Source organism: Mytilus californianus, unplaced genomic scaffold, assembly GCF_021869535.1.
Source record: "Mytilus californianus isolate M0D057914Y unplaced genomic scaffold, xbMytCali1.0.p SCAF_4, whole genome shotgun sequence".
Classification (NCBI taxonomy): domain Eukaryota; kingdom Metazoa; phylum Mollusca; class Bivalvia; order Mytilida; family Mytilidae; genus Mytilus; species Mytilus californianus.
The window spans coordinates 25094263-25119434 of record NW_026262690.1 but is presented as its reverse complement, the minus strand read 5'-3'; the positions used below and the strand labels follow the sequence as shown (position 1 = coordinate 25119434).

The window sequence follows — 25172 nt, the reverse complement described above, 5'->3', positions numbered from 1 at the left end:
TGCCAGCCCCAGACCTCAATTAAACTGATTGAAAGAGTATGTCTTCATGATATGAAAATCAAGCAAAATCCCTCCCGTTAGGGGTTTAGTATCATACCATCATAAAATATATGAGAACATAGCCCGTATCATTTATTTAGCGCAAAATTCTTATTATTCCCATTATAGTGGATTGTATATATAATTTCAACGTTAACGATAAATAAAGATGATAATTATGACTGAAAGGATGATTGTAAGTATGTAAATGTATTTATTTTTATTCATGAATGATATATAATCGAATATGTAAACAGAGGCGGTTAAGAGGGGCGGGGTGACCGGGGCCTCCTTATGGAGCTACATTTATGGTTAATCTAGACTTTTTACCTATTTCAATCCATACTTTTTCTAATTTGGGGGCCCCTGACCCCTTTCAAAATCCTGGATCCGCAACTGGTAACGAGGAGATATTCAATAATACCAAGGGGAATAACTTATCTCACATTTTGCGTATATTTTTGAAAGAAGAGAGATAACTCTACTTCCTTTACATTACAATATCGATGAGGTGGCAGAAACCAGTTTTTTTCACTAATTCACGTGCAAGTGCATGCCAAATTAAAATAAAATCTGTAAATAAATCTGTAAGACTTGAACATGCCTAGATATTTTTTGTGTGTTATGAATTGATTAAAACTGATAGTGAAGTACTTCTGGTCAATGTTTTTTATATTGTTTCTTTATCACGCATTACCTACTTTTCCCAGATAACGGACAAAATCATGGCAAATTTTCAATTTTGCACCCTATTCCAGACCTCATTGCATCAAACCTGCTAATTACTGACAAGAATATCATTCAAAATCATCTAATTTAATCACTTGCACCTCGAATAAACAACAGCGGAACCTATCCTTACCATCAAAATTTGACACTTTACACTGTCCTTAAAGAACCAATTGTTTTGACCAATGGAAAACATGATAAAAATGTATAGCTAGCCTTCAAACAGTATGTATATGGGACTCTAGGTTTTTCATGTCAAACAAAGATAAAACCATGAATGTTGCATATCAATGAAAACAGGGAAGCTAGCATTGTGTAATGCAAACTTAGAATTTTAAATCTTTTTATTTATCACTGCCCAGTGAAGTGAAAAAGATAGCCAAAGTTTTTTAATACTAATTTTCTACGTGGGACACTGGCACAGAGGCTAAGAACTGGTACCTGCCACCTTACGCATTTTTTTTATATTGTATGTGTTTGACTTTTGATGTTATGTACAAGTTTATTAGTCTTTTTTTTAATTAAAAAATCTTAAATGAGAGTTATATTTCTTCATGAAACAAATTTTACAGGCTTTCAAAGGAAGGTGGTGTCTTTGCGGAATTTCATTCAAAATTCCAGCCGTCACTGACAATCACAGAAAAATGCTTAAAAAATACTTAAATGTGTTAGGCACAAATAAAAACCATATAGAATTATTATGTAGTAAATTTTATTAAAAGAAAACATGTAAAAAGGCCAAGAACATTACATGTCTATGAAAAAATATAAAAAATATTACCCCACTTTTCAAATTTCCAGAGATTTTCAGTTCAAAATATGTAATAAAAGTATAATTTTATCCAAGGCATGTACTCATATGTTAAAAAAAGTCCATTGAACTAAAAAATAAATTGCTATTTGTGTTATATAATGTTACATTCATATACCTCACATTGATTTATTATGTTAGATTTAATATATGACAGTCAAAGGGAGGTAATAAGTAAATATTTTGACAGCATCTATCAACCTCTTTTAGATGACTCAGCACAGGACATAAAGTTCTAAATCTATCAAAACATATGATTCAGAGATGTTGAAACTGTATCCCTTCTATTTTAAATTCTTATTGCACTCTACTTTGTCAAATTGACCCATCATAAATTCCTTTCCATTTCATATAAACAAGTTGTAAGTGATAGTCGTTTCTAATTTAAAATGGTTTATTCTCGTCGAAGTTTCTTAACAAATCGTTCAAAGCAAAAAAAAGTGTTTCAGAAGGGACATAAACACTTTCCAATACACAAGGATTCTTAGAAATCAAATGGAAACTGTTCTTTTTCTTCTGATTTCAAACGTCAAAATTCACAGGAATACAATGATGCTGTAAAAGTTCTGAGTGATAATCAAACAACAGACACTAAACATGCTAAACACCTGGTTCCTTCAAAAATGAGACCTGAAAAAGATCAGGAATGTGAAAATTTGAATGATTTTTCAGTTTCTGAAGATTCAGAAGAAAATATAATTGTAACACTTAAAAAATTAACAAATCTTATCATTGAATTTATACCGCACAATTGTTCGCTTTCTAAACCAGATGTTGTCATGTCGAAAAGGTTGGGTATTTGTGTTTCAGTAAAAGTAGTATGTACAAATTGTGGCTTCTCGTCTGAACCTGTAAAACTTTATTCAACAATGAAATCTCCTACAGGCCCAGACAGTGGTATACTAAACAATGCATTGTTGATACCAGTGATCAAATCAAAAGTTGGGATCTCAGATATCATTACAATAATGTCTTGCCTTAATATTCAGTGCTTAAGTCGGACGGTAATGCAAAGAGAGGTCAACAAAATATCAGATTTAATGGTTGACATCAATAAAAATACAATGATGGAGAACCAGGAATATGTGAAAAAAGTCCTTGAGTGTGCAGAACAAGACAATTCCTTTGATGCGGAGGTAGATTCTTCTTTTAACAATCGCCCGCAAGCTGGTTTTGAAGCAGCATCTCAAACATTCTGTCCTATCATCGAGCATAATACAAGAAGGAAGCTACTAGTAAATTTGATAGTAGCCAACACGTTTTGTCCAAAATCAAATTGTAATCATAACAATGACAAATGTAAAAAAAACTACAATACTGACGAGTCAATGTCTTAACTGAAGGGAAGTTTGTAAAACGACATTTAAATGAAATAAACAGTAATAAAATTTTAAAAGTACGTTCTGTTACCAGTGATGCCTCTGCCCAAATTCCCAAATCTGTAAATGATTATTCTAAAGGCAATAACATACCGATTCGCCACTATAAATGCTTTGTCCACAAGTTGAGAACCTTACAAAAACATGTGTGAAATGTAAAACTAAGCAGCTTAATGCATGGGTTCGACAAGGATATTCTTGTAAGAAATTTGGCAAGTGGTATACTGAGTTCACTCTAATTAAAAGGCTCTCTGCCAATGAGTGCAGTTTTATTGAGCGCGACAGGAGAGCAGTTGAAAATGTTATTCATTGTTTTGCAAATGATCATAGAAACTGTAGGAAAGATTCTCTTGTTTGCTCTGCTCATTTATCTATGTATAATACAAGCTACTTGCCATATGCCAGGCATTTGGAACTGAACCAGAATGACATAAAAAAATTGAAATCAGTTTTAGGAAAGAACTTTTCTAACTTTGAGATACAGAAAATTTCCCGTCGATCAACAACCAACAAGTGTGAAAGTTTCCATAGTAAGGTATTTTCATTTACACCAAAAAATACAATTTGGACCAGGAATTTGGAAGGTTTATGTCATTCTGCGATCCATCCCTTATCTCTGGGAAATGGGAAATCATGTATGTTACTTGAAAGCCATATGACTTAAATACAGAAAGACAGACCCATTTATCAAAAATATGAGACTTTGTGACAAAACGGGTGAATACCACACATTCAGAAAAACTGTGCAAACGAGAACATGATAAATGAACATCAATACGCTAACAGGAGAGACTTTACCTGAATGTTACAGTAAACATTTGGGTATCCATAGTGTAACAAACATTCTGCATTATTTTTGCAAATCTTGCGCTTGTTATTTATTCTCTGTGGTTCTATGATGAATGTTCTTTCCTTAAGCACAGTTCATTGTGACATAAATGTGAAAGATTCAATTTATGATCCATTGGATTAAAATTGTCAGAGATAAAGTAGCTGAGTCGATGGGCAAATTTTTTTATTTTTTTCCCTCTAAATCTTGTTTCATAAACTCCATAGCCTTTATTCTGTTGCCCTGTACAGAGCAAACATCCACTGACTAATTGTTTTTGTTTCAAAAACAGAGAAAAGCTTATTTTTTTCATTTTGTGTAAGCTGACATTTAAAAAAGTCAGACAATTGGGATATTTACTTATTTACACTATGAATATACAAAAAGTGCTGTTTTCCACTGAAAATATAATCAGAAAAACATTGAATCATTGTAAATTATTGATTACTATACATATTTTACATTTTGGAATATCATATGCTTACTGAATAGTCAACTGTAAGTAACATTTTTGCAGCAAACACACTCTTTCAACTTGTGTATAAAACTTGAAAATCAGTATCTGAATAGAGTTATCTTCCTCGAATTTCAATGCATTTACAAAAACCATGAGTTAATCCCTGAAACTGTATTTTCTGATTGTTTTCGGGGTGATTTAGAGTGAAAACACTTGAAATTATTTTTAAAAGGTGAAATTAACCTTCTGCCTTCCATTTTAATTTCATCATCTATGTTAATGGTGGCAGAAACCAGGTTTTTTTTCATTAGTTCACGTGCAAGTGCATGCCAAATTAAAAAAAAATTCTGTAAATAAATCTGTAAGACTTAAACATGCCTAGATATTTTTTGTGTGTTAAGAATAAATTGAAACTGATAGTGAAGTAATTCTGGTCAATGTTTTTTATATTGTTTCTTTATCCCGAATCACCTACTTTTCCCAGATAACGGACAAAATCATGTCAAATTTTCAATTTTGCACCCTATTCCAGACCTCATTGCATCAAACCTGCTAATTACTGACAAGAAAATCATTCAAAATCATCTAATTTAATCACTTGCACCTCGAATAAACAACAGCGGAACCTATCCTTACCATCAAAATTTGACACTTTACACTGTCCTTAAAGAACCAATTGTTTTGACCAATGGAAAACATGATAAAAATGTATAGCTAGCCTTCAAACAGTATGTATATGGGACTCTAGGTTTTTCATGTCAAACAAAGATAAAACCATGAATGATGCATATCAATGAAAACAGGGAAGGTAGCATTGTGTAATGCAAACTTAGAATTTTAAATCTTTTTATTTATCACTGCCCAGTGAAGTGTCAAAGATAGCCAAAGTTTTTAAATACTAATTTTCTACGTGGGACACTGGCACAGAGGCTAAGAACTGGTACCTGCCACCTGAGAAGTTGGATATCAGTACTGACAGGTACTATGAAGATTGCCGTTCTTGGTGCAACAGGTCCCACTGGTTTGCAGTTTGTGTTGGAATCATTGAAAAATGAGCACGAAGTCTTTGCTTTGGTGAGAAATCCTGAAGGACTTAGCTCAGTAACGAACGATAAACTTAAGGTATGTTAACGGTACATGTGAGATTTTGAAAAGCGATATAATGAATTGGAATATATATCTAACAAAGTTTTAGGCGAGTTCAAATTCAAGCAGAGGTTGCATTTTGATATATAAATTTAGGATACACAGTAATTTTTACCTGTTCATATGGTTTTTTTTTTAGGATGTTTATTTGTAATGTGCAGTTTGTCACATCGTTATTGAACATGTGTTTGTAGTGGAAAGAGATCGTCACCTTGAACAAAAATAACACGATATATTCAGAATAATTTTAATTGCCCATTATTGTAACAACATAAAAGGTAACAGCTGGAATGGGTTTTTAATAAGCGCAGACTTTTATAGACTTGTACATTTTTATTAAAATTTATACGTTTAACATCATAAATGATCAAAATCGATAATACTGACAGCTTCCATAAATGGTCTTTTATATAATGATGTCCTATATGTTAAGTTGTAGTATTTATAACATTATAAGAACGAATTTACCGATTTTTCCCGTATCGATCTTTGCTTCATCATAAGCTAGGAGACTGGGCCCTGCCCAAAATTAAATCCCTAGTTTTTTGGAGATTGTACACTTGCTTTTACAGAGTACTTTATAGTGTACTCCCAAGTACTGAGTAAAGTGATATAACTGATAGACATAGTCATAACAACATCATTAAGAAAAAACAACCTAATTAATCTATATCTTTATAGGCAAAAGAGATTGTTGAGCGACCATTGGTCATTGTAAATGTCCATGTCACTTAGTAAATCATTATGATTTGTCATAGTGATAAGTCAGTCTATATACGACGGGTCTGGGACCAATATTAAATATACAACGCTTTCACTTTTTGAAGAATGTACTGAAGCATCGACCATGCATATTTTATTAGGCATTAGTTTTTTTCTAGGGAAAACATTAGTTTTCAACTTTATTTTTTTCAGTAACCTACAGGAACAAGATTTTTTTAAAAGCAATATTGTTTACCAATTTTCAATTGAAATAATCTTTTTTTCCCACTTGATTTTTAAAACAACATTGTTTAAAAAACATGAAATCAATTTTTTGTTGTTAAAAAAAGCCCGCCCCCTCCCTCACAAAAGATGACCGGCCGGTTTCTTGTTGTGAAACGTTGATAGATTTGTGTAAAGCAAACCACAAAAATCAAATTGTCACTGTACAAACCCTATATGATGAATATACATGGATAGGATGACTAAGAAATACGAAAGGGGTGATCAAACATTGTCACATTCACGTAAAATTTAACAAAAAAATAGTGTGGCAGAAAACAAGTAGGGAAGCTAATATATATTGAGACCTTTTTATTGTAAGTAGTTATTTGGGTTGGATGTGCATTAATATGGACACACTACATTGTCTGATGTCATCATTTAAGCCCTATGGCATATCAATTCAATACTTTGTCAAATATTAACTTTGAAATGATAAGATTGAAATATAGTCAGTGAATACCAACAGATGTTTCATATCTATCTACATGTATCTATATATATCTAATATAGCTTAAATAAATGTATTTATGGGATCTTTGATTTCGATTGGTAATCAAAATTTATAAATACTGTATAGAGGTACATGTATACAGGCTAGTTTCCCCTATATTTATTCTACTCACTAGTTGTAAAATCGAAACGATAATAAAAAATAGTGGAATTTAATATTGCTGAGTGTAAAAAAATGAAAAACTTTTAAAGATTTTTAAACAAATAAACATAAATCGACGCTTTATATTGTCAGATAAGACAGTTTTAATACATTTCATTACAAGTTTTACATTAAAAAAATGAATCGGAGGGACATCCTTTTTTTGTATTAGAAAGACATGGCATAACCTAACTTCCATCAAAATTTTGACTAAGCTTTGAAAAGAAATACTAGTTAAGCGTTTGCGATTTGGAAATATAATTTATGTTAAAAAATACAACATAGTGTTGCGAGAACCACAAAGTACACACACGAATCTATGACAAAGTACATTTTAGGAAATATAGAAAAACTTTTTGAAATAAGTTATGTGGTCATAAAATGATAAATTATTCGGAAACAGGTCATACTTCATTTTTTGTTTAACAAGGTGAAGGAAGTGGACATCCTTAAAGAAGATGACTTGGTGGAAACTTTTAAAAACACAGACGCCGTGGTATCTTGTCTTGGATGTCGACCAAGTTTTTTAGGATGGTCTCCAATCACATTTTATTTAGACAGCATAAAACCAATTGTCAACGCGATGAGAACTGCAAACAAAAAACGTCTTATTTGTATGTCTGCTTGGGGCACAGTTAGTAAGTATATTTATGTTATAAGATAAAAAGCATTTGTTTTGTTCTTTACAAAAGTTATGTTTTACCTATTGGGTTTTTAAGTTCTTCCGTATTATGTTATTTCGAATTTTGTGCGCTTATTATACCTAACCTGTATTTTATTACCAATATTGACTCTGTTTTTAGAGACATAAATTTTAGAAGAAATTTTCCAAATAAGGTTCCATTTGGCATCATGATGGGTCAGTCTTAAAAAAGTCCGTCAGATGTCAGGGCAATCTCAGACAACATTTGTAAATGCATAGTATGACTTTCGGGTTTTTAATGAGCTAGGTCACAAGGTAGCAGTCCCAAGAAAGACATGTCACCCTACCCGGACATAGTATTCTGAATCCTAGCCGACAAGTCTTTGCTCTTACTCCTACATGCTGTGTGCTTGTCTGAGAAGTAGCAACTACTAATTTTCTAAAAATCAAATGTGGAGTAGCAAATTCTTCTTTTTCGTTCGACCTCGATGAGAATCAATCCCACAATATCGCGATCTCAAGACAATCACGCTACTAGAAGATCAGCTTGGCCCTTTTGTAAACATTGACTGGATTTATCGGTTAGCTTTACGATATAGTTTGTGTAAAATTGTATTTTTCATTATTTCAATATATTTATTGTGCATTTCAAAATTCATATTTTTCCAATGTAATGACAGTTTGGATGTGTATCGAACTTTTGTGAGTTTATATATGTAAGAATCGGGGTGCGATGCAACGCTGAGATGTGATGGTTTGCACTGAAGTGCGATGTTCCTTTCTCTGAAGTATGATGGTCTAAATGTCTTAAATTACAGTTTCACACTAAATGAGAGATTGTCCTCTTTAATTTTGCTGCATATAAATATAATTCTTCGTTAATAGTTTATCTTTACATGCTTTCTCTCACGAGCTCCACGTTTAGTACCGTAATATCATAATGCGGAAAATTTGTCTGCGGACAGAGAATACCATGCTCCATCATTCATAAAAAAAACCCAAATCTTCTTCTGTAGATTTTGAAAATAATAGGATCCGTTACGGAAGGCTAAATTCCACTAAACATTCATATTCTCTGGTAGCATTAAAAGTTTATAAGCCCTTCATTTACTTGTTCACATGTTGAATATGCATTAAATAGTTACGACTTGAATTTAAACATCTGATATCCATCAAACTATTGATCTTTTTGTTTCACAAATAAGATAGTTGTGTTTTATGTGTCATTTTGTCTTGTAACATGAACGCATTGGTTGGGATGGTAATCCGTAATGAGACCATAATAGAGCGGCTATAAAAGGATAAATTACGTGTCCCTACCAAACATTCCATATTTCTCCCGTTACATTATAAACTACCTACGTTGATAAGTTGATAAGTCCCTTATCATATTGCATTTTAAAAAATTACCACGTTTTTCAGTCATTGAAATAAGTGCTAGTTTCAATGGAAATAATATTTGCATGTAGAGTCCTGAACGATTGTAAAAACGTTGGCCTATTTTTGTCCAATATAAAAATAAGTAGATGTGGTATGATTGCTAATGAGACAACTCTCCACCATAGAATAAATGACATAGAAGTTAACAACTATAGGTCATCGTTTTGCTTTCAACAATGAGCAAAACCCATACCGCATAGTCAGCTATAAAAGGTCTCGAAATGCCAAATGTAAAATAATTCAAACGAGAAATCTAACGGCCTGATTTATGTACAAAACATTGAACGAAAAACAAATGTGATTTACAGTTACAAACGACCACCACTGAATTACAGGCTCCTGACTTTGGACAGGCACATACAGAAAAAATCATTTTAACAAAGTTAACTACAACGTTAGTTATGACTGGAAATTCAATGACTATTCATAATGACTGTTTTAATTTAAACGGGTTATACTCTCGATGGTTTACTTAGAAAAAACTGAAAAGCTGCATCTTACAAACAAATTTACCTCTACATTGACATATGAAAAAACATTGAAATTTTAGTAATCCATCGCACTTCAGCGTTACAACCAACACACTTCGGCGTAGCTATCAACAATATAGCATCACAATACGATCATCAAAATATAGCATGGTCAAAAACGCATTTCAAAGTCAAACCATCACACTTCATCGTGACTTTCACGGTTCGGAGTTTAAACCATCGCACTTCATCGTGACTTTCACGGTTCGGAGTTTAAACCATCGCACTTCATCGTGACTATCACGATTTGGAATTTAAACCATCGCACTTCAACGTGACTATCACGGTTGGAGTACCATCGCGGAGTCCTACATATATATATATATATATATATACACCACTCGTCTAAACATCAGCCCAACAATGTTAGATCTGTAAATTAGCAAATTTACAGATCTAACATTGTTGGGCTGATGTTTAGACGAGTTGTATATACAGAATGTACACAGCCATGTATCACCATCACTGCTGGTGATCCGATGGATTAATCTGCTGTAGAGTTGTCACTGGTTCAGACATACTTATATATATATATAGGCAGAGGATACAAGGATAAAGATAAAGGAGTCAACAGAACACCTCTTGTACTCACTTACCATCCTGATTTTAAAAATGTGTCATCCATTGTTCAAAAGCATTGGAAAATTGTAGAAAATGACTCCAATTTAAAAAAAGTATTTTCCTCACCACCAGTCATGGACTTCAGACGACCTAAAAACATCCGTGACAAATTAGTGACAGCTGTATTAACAAAGCAACCTACTCCACCTCCCGGTTGCTACAAACAATGTGGCAGAAGGAATTGCTTATGTTGTAAAGCTGCCAATACAAGCAGTTCTTTCATCAGCTCCTTTACAAAACAAAGTTATACCATCTACTCAAATTCCAACTGTAAAACGGAGAACTCAATCTATGTACTAACATGTAACACTTGTGGCATTCAGTATGTGGGAGAAACAATGGATACATTTGATATCCAACAGCTCCACACTTAAGAACCTGATGGTCTTAATGAAAAAGACGAGAAAAGATACAGGAAAGATAAAGAATAATTTAGTACACAGCATCGTCCTTTTTATCCTTTGATATTGACCAATGGACGTTGCAAACTTCAACCACCAATTTTGTAAATAATCTTGAACTTCATCCAAATTTTGAATTCTTTACAAGACAGCTAAATTTATGTACAGTGAGCTGCAAAAGTTTCTTATCTACATCCGATTTCACCTGGATAGATGCACGCTTGATGAAGCTAGTTTGTCTAGCGAAATATTGCGTTTATTTTTTATCGCGTTTTAAATATTTTAAACATTCTAATATTCACATACTCAATAGTGTGTTAAAATTACATTGTTAGGCAATTTATAATTTGATTTGTGTAATTGAATTAATCTTTGTACTGATTAATCCACACTCAAATAGATTCGTATGTTATGTGTTGCTATTTATAGGCACTTATATATAAAGGCAGACATATACATATATTAATTTACAGTGATTGTATGCCTCTAAAAATAGATTAGCATCCTGTAATTATACTGAAGAGATGAGTAGATGATCATTTCTCTACACTAAAAGAATACTTCGTGTATTGTATCAAATATCCTTGTTTAATTCCTACGGGAAGGTAATCCCTTACAACACTGAAATGTTTGCTGCAGATCTGCAGCAGACTTGCAGGAACCCTTTGAATAATGTTTGCAGATGTTTGCAGCTAGCTGCAAACCTCTTGCAAACATTGCAGCTTTTTGCTGCAAGCTTGCAGAAACAATTATGTTTGCAGTAAGATTGCAGGAAAAACAAGTAAAACTGTGAACTACTGCTCACTAATGATACCCCCGCCGAAATATTTCGGTAAACAGGAAGTTGTTGAGTGATGAATCTGAAAACGCATTACACGGTATAGCTGACTTATATAAACCCTGAAACCAAATTTCAGAAATCCTTGTCAAGTAGTTCCTGAGAAAAATGTGACGAACATTTTCAACTTTGCTATAATGTGTAAAATAATACAAGTGTTCGGTAAACAGGAAGTTGTTGAGTGATGAATCTGAAAACGCATCACACGGTGTAAATTACTTATATAAACCATGAAACCAAATTTCAGAAATCCTTGTCAAGTTGTTCCTGAGAAAAATGTTACGAAAATTTTCAACTTGGCTATCATGTGTAAAATAATACAAGTGAAAATAATACAAGGGTTCGGTAAACAGGAAGTTGTTGAGTGATGAATCTGAAAACGCATCACACGGTGTAACTTACTTATATAAACCCTGAAACCAAATTTCAGAAATCCTTGTAAAGTAGTTCATGAGAAAAATGCGACGAAAATATTCAGTGGACGGACGGACTGACTGACGGATGGACTGACGGATGGACTGACAGAAGGACAGACAGAGGTAAAACAGTATACCCCCACTTTTTTTAAAGCGGGGTATAACCAGAATATAAGGGATGTTCGCAGCTAGATTGCAGAAATCTTTGACAATTCTATATGTTTGCAGTAGCATTGCAAGAATTACATAAAATGACTGAGCATGACTATTGGTAACTTCCTGGAAGATAAAGATTTGAAATTTGAAAATGTTGATGGTGTTTGAGTCATGTTATATATTAGTGCTCAGGGAGGCATTTTAGATTGGAAATTAAAAGTTTAATTTTCAAAGACATTATTTGTAAGTAGAAATTCTTCATAGAAGTGTTAACTTATAAAATTCGTCCCCTCCACAAATACAAATGCATGAAGGTTTGAAAAACATTTTCAAACATGTAACCAATATACAGTATGTTTTGGGATTGTAACTTATCAAATATTTTGTTGTAATAACGCAAGTTGAATTTTCTGACAATATTGATTTTTAAACTAGCTGTATATACATGATATATGCACAAAATAAATTTCAAATCAACCTTTTTTTTTTGGTATTTTAGATATGCATGCATGCAATTCATTTGAGCACGTACACTTAAACAACAAAAAAACTTTAAATTAATTTTTAAAAGGTATTTACCAATGCTATGATAATTTTGCAAATAATAAAGTATTTGAATCAGGTATGCATGTAACCTAACTTTTTCAGAATTTGCTGTGTAATATAGATAACGTGATGTGTACACAACATGACATTGGTTAATTGTATAATGTATGTAGTTCCTTCAGGTTTACAGCAAACACGCAGGAGAAAGATTAATTTGAATATAAATGTTTGCCGCAGGTCTGCAGCAAACACGCAGCAGGTCTGCAGCAAACACGCAAGAGAAAGATTAATTTGCATAAAAATGTTTGCAGCAGGTCTGCAGCAAACACTCGTTTGCATGGTAAATTGTTTGCAGCAGACCTGCAGCGCATTTGCAGCAAACATGCCGCAAATACAGACTTTGTGTTCGCTGCAAGTCTGCAGCAAGTTTGCTGCAGACTTGCAGCAAATATTTGCAGGAGGCTGATATTTTCAGTAAGGGAACACCTCTCGAAACGAAAGCTGATTTTTATCAGCTATAGTTAGAGGAGAGGATAAGGTGTCTGCGCAATGCTAGGTGGTGTTGTCGTAGAAGTTAGAAATAAAAAGTACAGGATCCAGCCCCGCTCGGGGAGGAAGTAAAGAAACAGATCTATTCTAACATCGTTAGGTTGATTTTCTAGGCACTTTATATATATATATATATATATATATAATTCGTCTAAATAACAGTCCAACAATGTTAGATCTGTAAATTTTCGGAATATATATATATATATATATATATAAGTCTAGAGATTTGCACAACGATACTAATATAAGATGGTATTATACGAAGATGTTGTTAATAAATCGTGTTGACAAATATTTCGGCTTAACAAATAGCCTTCTTCGGTGTCAATTATTATCAAAAATAATTGACACCGAAGAAGGCTATTTGTTAAGCCGAAATATTTGTCAACACGATTTATTAACAACATCTTCGTATAATACCATCTTATATTAGTATCGTTGTGCAAATCTCTAGACTTATATAATTTTTTTCCTTATCTGCACAGTATCGTCTATTCTAGACGATCCGGTACATAGTACATTTGCTGGTTGGTCCTTTTTATAGACTTCTATATATATATATATATATATTCATAATTACTCTAAATATCAGCACAACAATGTTAAATCTTATATATATATATATATATATATATATATATATATATATATATATATAAAAGTCTAAATTGAAAACAACGTTCAAACCTATGATTGCGTTGGATAAAAACCGCAATTTTTATACGTGTGCATGTAAAACAAATTTCTTGGTAGAGGGGTCTAAATACAGCACAAACAACAATTTCCAAAAGACCAAAAAAAGTGAAAAAGTTTATTTTAACAAAACGCATTTGACTAACAGGTCGAACAACTGATGTTCTTAAACCCTGCTGACTGCCATTGGCGATTGCCAAATAAATTGATCACCAGATCTAACGAAGTGGATCTTTAATATTAATTTAATACCAAAACGGAAAACAATAAACTTGTGGAAAAGATGGTATACCACAAACATATGAGATGCAAAAATTTGTACACCATATCCGGATTTCGACAATTAATGTCTCTTCAGTGATGTTAGGGATCGAAACGGTATTTGGAAGGCCATATAATTTACCTCAATTTAGGATAGACTCTTGAATTTTAAAGAGTCGAAATAGGATGAACGGATCATATAAACCCGAAGGAAAATATAATACAAGCCCAAACGAAAAAATATATAAAAGTCTAATTTGAAAACAACGTTCAAACCTATGATTGCGTTGGATAAAAACCGCAATTTTTATACGTTTGCATGTAAAACAAATTTCTTGGTAGAGGGGACTAAATACAGCACAAACAACAATTTCCAAAAGACCAAAAAAAGTGAAAATGTTTATTTTAACAAAACGCATTTGACTAACAGGTCGAACAACTGATGTTCTTAAACCCTGCTGACTGCCATTGGTGATTGCCAAATAAATTGATCACCAGATCTAACGAAGTGGATCTTTAATATTAATTTAATACCAAACAGAAAACAATAAACTTGTGGAAAAGATGGTATACCACAAACATGAGATGCAAAAATTTGTACACCATATCCGGATTTCGACAATTAATGTCTCTTCAGTGATGTTAGGGATCGAAACGGTATTTGGAAGGCCATATAATTTACCTCAATTTAGGATAGACTCTTGAATTTTAAAGAGTCGAAATAGGATGAACGGATCATATAAACCCGAAGGAAAATATAATACAAGCCCAAACGAAAAAATATATAAAAGTCTAATTTGAAAACAACGTTCAAACCTATGATTGCGTTGGATAAAAACCGCAATTTTTATACGTTTGCATGTAAAACAAATTTCTTGGTAGAGGGGACTAAATACAGCACAAACAACAATTTCCAAAAGACCAAAAAAAGTGAAAAAGTTTATTTTAACAAAACGCATTTGACTAACAGGTCGAACAACTGATGTTCTTAAACCCTGCTGACTGCCATTGGTGATTGCCAAATAAATTGATCACCTGATCTAACGAAGTGGATCTTTAATATTAATTTAATACCAAACAGAAAACAATAAACTTGTGGAAAAGATGGTATACCACAAACATGAGATGCAAAAATTTGTACACCATATCCGGATTTCGACAATTAATGTCTCTTCAGTGATGTTAGGGATCGAAACGGTATTTGGAAGGCCATATAATTTACATATATGTGTATATGGGTATGTAGGAGGCATTATGTTTTCTGGTCTTTGCGTCCGTCCCAAATACTGTTAACATTTTGATTAAAGTTTAAACATAAGGATGTGATAATTGGTTGACAATGAGAAAAGTATCCATTAAGACCAAAGGACAAAGATGTGAACTAGTACATGTTATCCTACAGCCTTCAACAATGAGCAAAACTCAAACCATATACTAGTAGTAATCTTACAAACAATTCAATGAAAAACCAACGGCCTAATAAGACAGACAACAACTATCGACAACCAATGGATTACAGGTTCTTGGCTTGGGACAGATATTGGGGTTTAACATGTTTGTAAAAATCAGTTGGAAATGGCTCGACTGATCAGATCGGTATTAAGCACAAAAAACAAAAACAAAACATTTACAGTAACAAAAAAACTAGACACAAAGAACTGATCTTAAGAGTAATTTACCACGAAGTTGTTGGATAATCAAATTTAAACTTAATACATGACATTCATTATGATCTCACTTTAAAATAATATTCTAAATTACGGTTTTGATCCCTATCTCATTGTTCAATGATCACGGAAAAGAGATCGCGCAAGCGGGGAATTTTGTCCCATGAACATATATTATTGTTTTTCAGTTTCATATATTATTTCAAATTTTCAAGGTACACCAGAAGAACCAAGAATAATTAAATACTTTTTGAGACCTATTTTTCTGTCAAGTACATTGAAAAGTATGTCAGAAATGGAAGATTACTTGAAAGATTCTTGTTCGGATATAGACTACACAGTCGTGCGACCACCTGGGCTTACTAACTATCCAAGTTCAGGTAATAACAAATACAAAGATAATATGGAAATTGTAAATGTCATGAGTAATTTCTATTGTTCAAACATTCGTATATATATATTAACGTAATAGTTATCCAATGAGGACGCGTTGTGTCAGTGGAAGATAACCCCGACGGCCGGAGGCCGGAGGGTGATCTTACACTGACACACCAAGTCCGAGTGGGATAACTATTTTACATGCCAACTCTTCTAGACTATATGAAAAAAAACATTTACGATTCATAATATCTAGTTCAGAATGCCATACAACAATTATAATATACTTTATATATAACTATATAGTATATACCATTTATGAGCCCCGGATGCAACGTTTAAATATGTTAAATTAGCAGAGAGTTTGTATCCAGTCGTCCTAGATTAGGGTATGAATCGTGGCTTCATATGCTAAAGGTCTTGAGTTCGATTCCCCACATAGACACTGGAAATTTAGTGGATTTTCTTTCTACATAATTTTGAAAGTTAGTCTTTATTCGGCTTAAATATTTCTAAGTTTTATTGAGTGTTCGACTTTCCCGCCAAAATGTTACAGAACAAAAGAAAGCATGTAGAACAAAGAAACTCAAGGTAGGATGATCTGGTAGGGGTGATCCGACTCAGATAGCAACTGGTTTCACAATTAATGTGGTATACGGAACATTTTGGAAATTTCGCTTTACCATTTCGTTGAATTTAAGTAATTTCAAATGTAATATCATTTGAACTGTGATAAACTGCAAAACAACAAAGTCATTATCCATGTACTTTATAAATGAATTTATTATAAAAGTTTGTGGAATAGTTTTTTTCATTATATATTTTTGTAAAACATCGTAAAATGACGGATTGATTTCCACTGACAATAAGATTAGCAAGTTTTGGGTAATACATCAGATGACTACATTTGTTAACCATGAAAGTTGCAAATCAAACTTTTAATTTGTTGAATATTTTTTATTAAACAATACTAATCTGAAATATTTATGGACACCAACTAGTGTGCTGCTTTGTCTGATTATACACTTCTAACTTTTTACAGAAAAAGAAATAAAAGCAGAGGAGGGACAATGCATTCCTGATATTGTCATTAGAATACCACGGCGTGACGTTGCAAAGTTTATGTTAGAATGTGCTATCAGCCATGACTGGAACCAGAAATGTGTTGCTATAGGACTTGAAACTTAAAGAAGACCAAAATCAAATTCTCTTCTTTTCTTTATTTATTTTTCATTGTTGTAAAGAATGATATGATAATATATATAATAAATTTGTCTCTATGTTTATTTTAATAAAACCAAGGAGAAATGGTAAAAAAATGTTTGTCTCTATGCACAAACCTATATGGCCATTTAAGCGAAGTGTCATATAAATAATCTTATATTGTTCGTCTTAAAGCATTATATTTTAATCAAATTAATATAACTCAAGTTTTAAAAAGAACCTAAATAATAATAATGTCCAAAAAGTGGACTACGGCAAAAAAAAAAAACACCAGAAAACTGATGAACTAATTAATAACAAATACAGTTTACGAAAAACAAATATGGTAGACATGAATCAACGACAAGCACTGAATAACATGCTCCTGACTTGGGTCAGACACATTAAGAATGTGGCGGGGTTTAACATGTTTGTGAGCGATCAACCCTCTCTCTAACATGGACAATAATGTAACAGCACAACACAAAAACAAGTTTTAAAAATCAGTTGCAATTAGTTTGGTTCGAAGCACAAAGAAACAAATAACATAAAAACAATAACACGAAGCACCGATATAAGAGCAATCGCAGTCACTGGAATTTAGTTTAAAGAGCCAATTACAACAAATGATTAAATCTTGTTCTCCCAGACTAAAGTATCAATTCGTGAGTATGAATTTAAATGTTCATTTAACTTCAAATTTTCTATAGGCTTGTATGTAGACTTATGTAAAATTACGAAATCAAATATCCGCAAAAATACAATTTTTCCTTAGGCACGAACATGAATACATACGAAAATAAATGAATACACATTTTATAGCTATGTTTTAATTTTATTTAAAACAAAATCAATATTATTACCAATATAACACTGTTTAAAGGTGCATTATCTGTTAAATTCACCGATTTGACACAATTATCTAAAATAAACGTATATCCAAATTAGAAAAAGGTCTAAAATAAACAATTAACAATGCATGGACTCAATAATATGTATTAACATATCTTGTGTATTTTTATGTATAGACGTCAACTTATTAACCATCGAGATGAGATACGAAGACTGCCGACGGTCATATAACCCGATATAAACATAAATATAAAATATAAAAAGATAGCGACCACGTGCAATTTGGTTTTTTAACCGGATTTTCGAAGTAAAATCGATTATTGATTTGGGGATGTACGGCGGGCGGGCGGGCTTTCTTCTGCCAAACAGTGTACGTTCATTTACATGAAAATGCTTTGAAGAATTTTTTCAAATTTAGATATGTTGTTTCCTGTGACTAAATGGGTTTCAAGTTCAATTTTCATGATTTTAGCTTTTCTCGTTGTTCAGTTATAGCCGTTTCCCAAGAATTCAATTTTTGATGAATTAATTCATTTCTGTACAAGAGGAAATAACTCATTTTTTCAAAAGATTTTTAAAAGACATTGTATTAATGATAAATGACATTTTGGATTTTTTTTTCTTTTCTTTGGAAAATTGTTTGAAGAATTTTGTGGTAGGTTTGTTTGTTATTCTGTATTAACTAATTTTCTGAATGCTATATATATATATATATATAATTTTTTTTTATGAAGTGAACTCCTTTAATTAGATAATAATCTATTTTATTAAAGGATATATTTCATTACATTACATTGTGTAGATAAAGTTGATAGATAAGTTGCAGATCTATATTAGTTTGTGACAAATGAAAGAAAAAATATTTTGAACTATTAGTCATATTTGATTATAATTTGAAAATAGATATACATTGTGTTACATCATATCTAATTTGAGAGAACTATTTTTAGTGATATCATATCTAATGTTAGAGTACTATGTTAAACCATATTTCTGTTCAAAGTGAAATAACTCAAATTTATTCCATGAACCAGTAATAATAACATCAAAATTATTTCTTTATAACTATTTTTTTTAAGTCATGTGTGTTATGAAGGTAGATGTCACAGTTGTTTTGTGGTATTTTATTTTTGTTGTGTGTGTTAATGTTTAATTTTTACATGATCCTGTTTGGGGTTCAGATTTGCAAATATCATTTTCATTATTAATTAGATAATAATCTATTATAAATATTCAATCACAATCCAAATTCAGAGCTGTTTTAAGCTTAAATGTTGTGTCCATACTTGCTTTACTGTTCAGGGTTCGACCTCTGCAGGAAAATCCGGTTTGCTGTCACTCGACAGCCTCTTGTCTAGGTCTGTTTGATTTCATATTGTAGGTTTAAAAGTATGATTATCATCGTGATTACCTGTACAAGAATGATTTTTTTGTGGATTGAATTATTCAACCAAAATGGATCATCCTTTTGTTTCACTTTCATTGTTGACATTCTTTTCCTTTTAATAGCTGAATACATGCGTTACCCATCTACAGCTAAGGGGTTAAATTGAAGGTCACATGAATACGGATTCAATGAGGTGTGAATAATTCATCAGCGAGTTTTCTTATCTTATTCCGACAAAATTGAACTAAATTGGCTGCTAAAAGCGAATTATTATTTCACTATTTCACTTTCATTAATGATTGAACCAAAAAATAAATAATCATATTTTATTTTTTTTATATCTCGTATATCTCGTAACTGATGCCGCTTTAAAGACTTTACTACGGTGTTAAATTAAAATAAGATTATACAAAGAATTAATGAGTTGGCATGGATCGTATCTAGATTTACGTGCTCTACAAACAACATCACCGTTAGAATTACGAATTTTAATAGGAATTCTACAGTACAGCCGAACCTCCTTACCAAATTTTTGTATCTATGAAAGAATTAAGTGAACGTTTTCCATATTTAATGATTTGCCAGTTATACAGAAATTACGTTCATTGAAATCTAAAATGCGACTACAGACACCGGCATAGCGAACAAGTTGTGAAAAATAAACACAGTAGAAGGGACCAAAGAAACACCCCCCTCCAAAAATTGTTAAGATTAATAATAAGGAATGAAAAAATCGTCTTTTTTGTCGTAAATTCTTGTATATAGTTTCCCGTGTGAAAATTCAATGTATCAAAATCTAGAAAAGGACAATTATTGCTGTCTGTAATAGATTAATTTAAAGAAAATACCCTTTGGTAAATTTCCGAAGCAAAATTAGAAATTTCTTGTTTATTCAAAGCAAAACATACCCTCAAGGTAACAGTAATTGTTTTTGAACGTTTTAACATGGTAGGCATTTTAAAGAAGCTTTGATTCTAGAAAAAGAAACCACCGTAAATGAATAGGCTGACGTCAGAGCAGTGGTTTAAATTCATTGGATCAGAATGGGTAAGAAAAGGAGTTGATTCAAATTTTTCGGAAACGAAAGGCCCATGTGAACAAATAGAGAAATTTTATTCTTTTTTTTCAGTTCCTCTTTGTAATTATGACCATATCTTATCTTAGGAGACTAACGTGACTAAGAACTAAACATACCTTAAGCACATCATAAGACGTGTCCTAGTCCTAAGACAGCTTTGATGACATGACCCCAGGAATGAAGATATATAATCTTGTATTAGATATATAATCTCTTAACAGTAAGAAGCAATTCAAAATCTGGATTCTTTCTTAAATATTCACCCGATTTCCCTATTTCTTATAGATTGAGTGAAGTTTTTTTTCTTTCCTTTTCTGTGTCAATTTTGTGTGCTTTGCAAAGATTTTGAGATCATGAACCAAACAAAACTATAATTTCATTTAAACATTTATTTCAACACTGTGGTTACGCTTTCATCGGGGGTAAAGTGGGTACGTTTTTAATGACCATATCGATATATCAAACAAAGGCTTGTTATTGATATTTAATCAGTTCGGCGAAACTATTTAGGAAGTAGGTCTTAATTTTGGAAATAAAATAAGGTAAGGCTAACTGCTTATTTAAAAGAAAGACCCGTTCAAAATTCAAATGTGAAAAATCTTAAATTTTAAGCAGCAAAACAAAAATAACATATATAACATCAACTTGTAGTAGTAATAAATGAAATTAATTAGAGTAGGAATGCAGTTTGGGAATTTTTTCATTGAGTGATAATGTTGAGATTTTCATATAAAAACAATACAAGGATTCCACTAAAATGCAATTTTATACAGCATACATGTGTAAAATGTCGTTAAAGGCATTAAGTCGTCGCTCTTATTAAAAGCGCCGATTTTGTTCAATACCTGTCAAGATGAAAAAGATACTACCGGGTATGTCACGATTAACAAAATACGTTAACCCGGTTGCCGCGGAGCATTTTTAAAACATTATTTGTTGGTCATACGAATATTTTGTTTAATATTACATTATAAAACATGAAATGAATAATTTGCTACGTATATTACAGCATATCATGAAGCTTTGCAGTACATGTGTTGCTGACAGAAAAACGAAAATTATATCTATTAACAAAAAATAAGTAAACAAGTTTTCCAACATTATTATTATATGAACATTTTCCTATTTTTTGAATGATTCATTTTCTCATATTGTTTTATCAATCCGGGGAAAGTATTTTTAATATGTATCTCAAAATCACAGTTACCTTTAGGAAAATTCCCCCTGAATTGATATCACAGCTTCAAATGTAGATGTACTTTGTTGTAACAAAAGAATGCTGTATATCTAAACATATAACCAATTTATAAATTCTTCAAGATGGCTTTAATATGCAATTTCAAAGTTTTTGGTAATTAGAGGATAAAATCTAAAAAAAAAACATTTTTAACCAAAACGAACATTCTTTCAGAGGTAATGCTGTAAGTTACCTTTCAGATACAATTTGATTGATTTGTGTTAAATAAATGTTTGAAAAACGTTTTGAAATTATTTGAAATATTACCATTTGATTTCCTTGATATGTATAGTTTAAGCCTTTGCATAAAGTTTAAGGCCTTCGATAACCAACAGCTATGTAGCTGATTTTGTGACTGGCTAATTGTCTCAACATCAACCATTCCATGAAATGAAATATGACTCCCGTGCACACAACACATGTAGTTTGGAAAGCCAAAAAATGGAAACTTTAGCGAGCATGAACATCAAAAAGGCCTAAACAAAACAGCAAAATAGTTACGTTAAGGGGTGCCATTGACAGAAACGTTCTTATTATTTTCTTTTGAGAAATATCTACATGTTTGAACACCATAAAGTTGCTGGAAAATTCGAATGTTGAAACATCTCATTTCAACACTTATACGATTTTCTATAAAAACGCTGTAAACCTTAAGATAAGGCAACAGAATATTGAAAATTATGATGTTCCAGAACTGATTTTGTTTACAATTTAGTAAATAGAATAATCGTCAAGCTGTCAGAATAAGTTAATTTACGATGACATGTTTTTATGTTAAATATATCAACAGGTAGTTTAGAGAAATATATGCAAAAATAAAAACGCATTATAAAATGTTTAAATCCCTGTTTACGTGTTCTTGTTTATTGTTACCCGTCTATATACCAACTATTAAAGATAACAACACAACTGTTACGGTTTTAAATTCGCCCATTTCCGCGAAATAAAGAAGGAAGTAAGGCCGGCGACAGGAAATTTCAAACAGGTAAAAAAGGTATTGTCAGTTTATTTTAAGTTATTTCCATTTTTTATGTTTTTTTATTACTTCAACGAGAATTGGAAAACTAGTGATTTAAAATAAAAGACTGCTATCATATTATGCATTTCTGCAAATGATATTGTTGTAGAAATTTAGCCCAAAAGATACATTAACTATCCTTTTTGACCCGACAGAAAGGTATGTTCAATATATATTTGCAAAGTATTTTGAAAATAGAAAACATATGTTTTTCATGAAAAAAAGTATGTATGGAAAAACAATGATCAGACTAAGCAACAAACTAGTAAGCTAGACGCTATATGGTGAATATTAATCCAAAGTTTAAATTTTTTATTTATTTTTTAAAATAAAAAGTTAACTCGGAAATTATTTTTTTTTATTAAGATTAGTTTTTTAACTGAAAAAAAACCCCCAGAAATTCATCGTACATTTGATTTTGAACTAGAATCGTCCGCCGCAATTAAGAGTTGCACCAGTTTATAGTATGGTGATGTCGGTCGGGCGTTCGATTTTGTAGGGAAAAGTCGCTACCTTTATTAATAGGGTTTTCCGAAGGAAAATTCCGGTAATTTAAATGGTGAAGTACTACGGGCGGCTGGCTCCTAGTAGTGTCCGTTATGAACTCTATAAACAGTGCTTTTTAATTTTAATATGTTGAAACTGATGACAAAATGGAGATCTAATTCGAAATTGACAATTTTCACTTTTATTGTTCAGGAATTATAGTCTTTGATATTTTGGAAAATGGCACATTATGTTTTTTCCGTGCTACAACTTACAGCCATTCAAACTAATGTTTTTCAAATTATTATATTTTGTTACTGATGACAAAATGGAGATCAAGTTTGATATTGACAATTTGTATTTCTGCTGTTCAGGAGTTATGGACCTTGATATATTGGAAAATGGAACCTTATAGGCAAAATAGAAGTCATGCTCGATATTGACGATTTTCACTTTTACTGTTCAGGAGTTATGATCCTTACATCTTTGAAAATGCCACTTTATGTCGTTTCTTGTGCAATAATGTATGTACCACTCAACCAATGCTTTTAAAATTTAAAATATGTTGTTATAATTACTGATGACAAAATGCAGGTCAAGTTTTATATAAACCATTTCACTTGTACCGTTCAGGAGTTATGGTCCTGATATATTGGAAAATTGCACTTTATGTTGTTTCCGTGCAATAACTTATGAACTGTTCAACCAATGCTCTTCAAATTTTAATATTTAGTTAGTGATGACAAAATAAAGGTCAAGATCTATATTGACGATTTTCACTTTTGCCATTCAGGAGTAATGGTCCTTGATAGATTGAAAATGGAATTGTATGTGGTTTCCGTGCAATTACTTATGAACCGTTCAACCAAATTGAAGAATGCTCTTAAATTTTAATGAGCTGTTAATGATGACAAAATGGTGGTCAAGATCGATATCATTTTCGAGATTTCGAAACTTTTTCAGCAAAATTTTCAAAAGTCGGTAACAATTTGGTGCAATTACCTTCTCCTGTGATTTTTTTTAAACCAGATTCTTAAATTTTTACACACCTATTATGCATCTGTTATTATAGCTTTATTCAAAGATGTTACACCATTTTTACATTCTCTATTTCCACATTTTTTTCAGATCTTCATTAATGACCATTCTCCATTGTTTAAGAAACATTATGTTCAACTCTGTTATTTGAGTTTTTGATTCATGTTTTGAATATTTTGTTCTATAAACAAACACAACAGTTCAATAATTCCTGAATCGTACTGAAAATACAGTAAAGGCATTTCAACAAGTATCAAACTCACTGAAATTATATTCAATAAAATATTCATCTATTAAATTTACTAAGAGACGAGTTCAACTTAACTATTAAGAATCCTAATAATAGCTTCCGTGAAAGCAGCGACGCTCTACCAGACCCCATGATCAGAAACGTGAATAAGCTCTAGAAATGGGAGATATATATTTCATATAAAGATGCTGCTGAAATGACTAATATAGCCGTTGTCCATGTGTGTGTTTGTGTGTACAAGGTACTACAAAGAGAAATATGCAATTCATTACGTATTATTTTGTGTATATCTTTGTGATTTCCTTGTTTCGTTTGATGAAACTCATAAAATTAGCAATACTACTAGTATACATAACCTATCTACACTTGTCATTCAGACAATTAGCTAACTATCAACACTATTTTATTGTAATGTGTTTAGCTAAGCAATCATTTAAGAAGTAATCATTATT

At 31.8% G+C, this 25172-nt stretch overlaps 2 protein-coding genes and 1 long non-coding RNA gene across 5 annotated transcripts in view; 2 read left to right on the top strand and 1 right to left on the bottom strand.

The window, feature by feature from the left end:
- Positions 1 to 4356, bottom strand: part of LOC127737774 (uncharacterized) — a 55091-nt gene extending 50735 nt beyond the window's left edge. The window contains exon 1 of the long non-coding RNA XR_007999812.1: positions 4273 to 4356. This is a non-coding gene — a long non-coding RNA (uncharacterized LOC127737774). The remainder of the gene's footprint in view (positions 1 to 4272) is intronic.
- Positions 4357 to 5148: 792 nt separating this feature from the next.
- On the top strand, positions 5149 to 17445 carry LOC127737773 (flavin reductase (NADPH)-like). Its single transcript, XM_052248682.1, has 4 exons — positions 5149 to 5366; positions 7460 to 7667; positions 16009 to 16173; positions 17214 to 17445. The coding sequence occupies exons 1-4, from the start codon at positions 5229 to 5231 to the stop codon at positions 17357 to 17359; spliced, it is 657 nt and encodes a 218-aa protein (XP_052104642.1). The 5' UTR covers positions 5149 to 5228; the 3' UTR covers positions 17360 to 17445.
- A 3689-nt stretch (positions 17446 to 21134) lies between these two features.
- Positions 21135 to 25172, top strand: part of LOC127737767 (proline-rich protein HaeIII subfamily 1-like) — a 28009-nt gene continuing 23971 nt past the window's right edge. Inside the window, exon 1 of one of the 3 annotated variants that reach the window (XM_052248672.1) lies at positions 21135 to 21233. The gene's annotated coding sequence lies outside the window, so the exon portion shown is untranslated. Of the gene's footprint in view, positions 21234 to 22802; positions 22923 to 25172 lie in introns of those variants that run through there. The other 2 variants (XM_052248670.1, XM_052248671.1) reach the window with 2 other exon arrangements.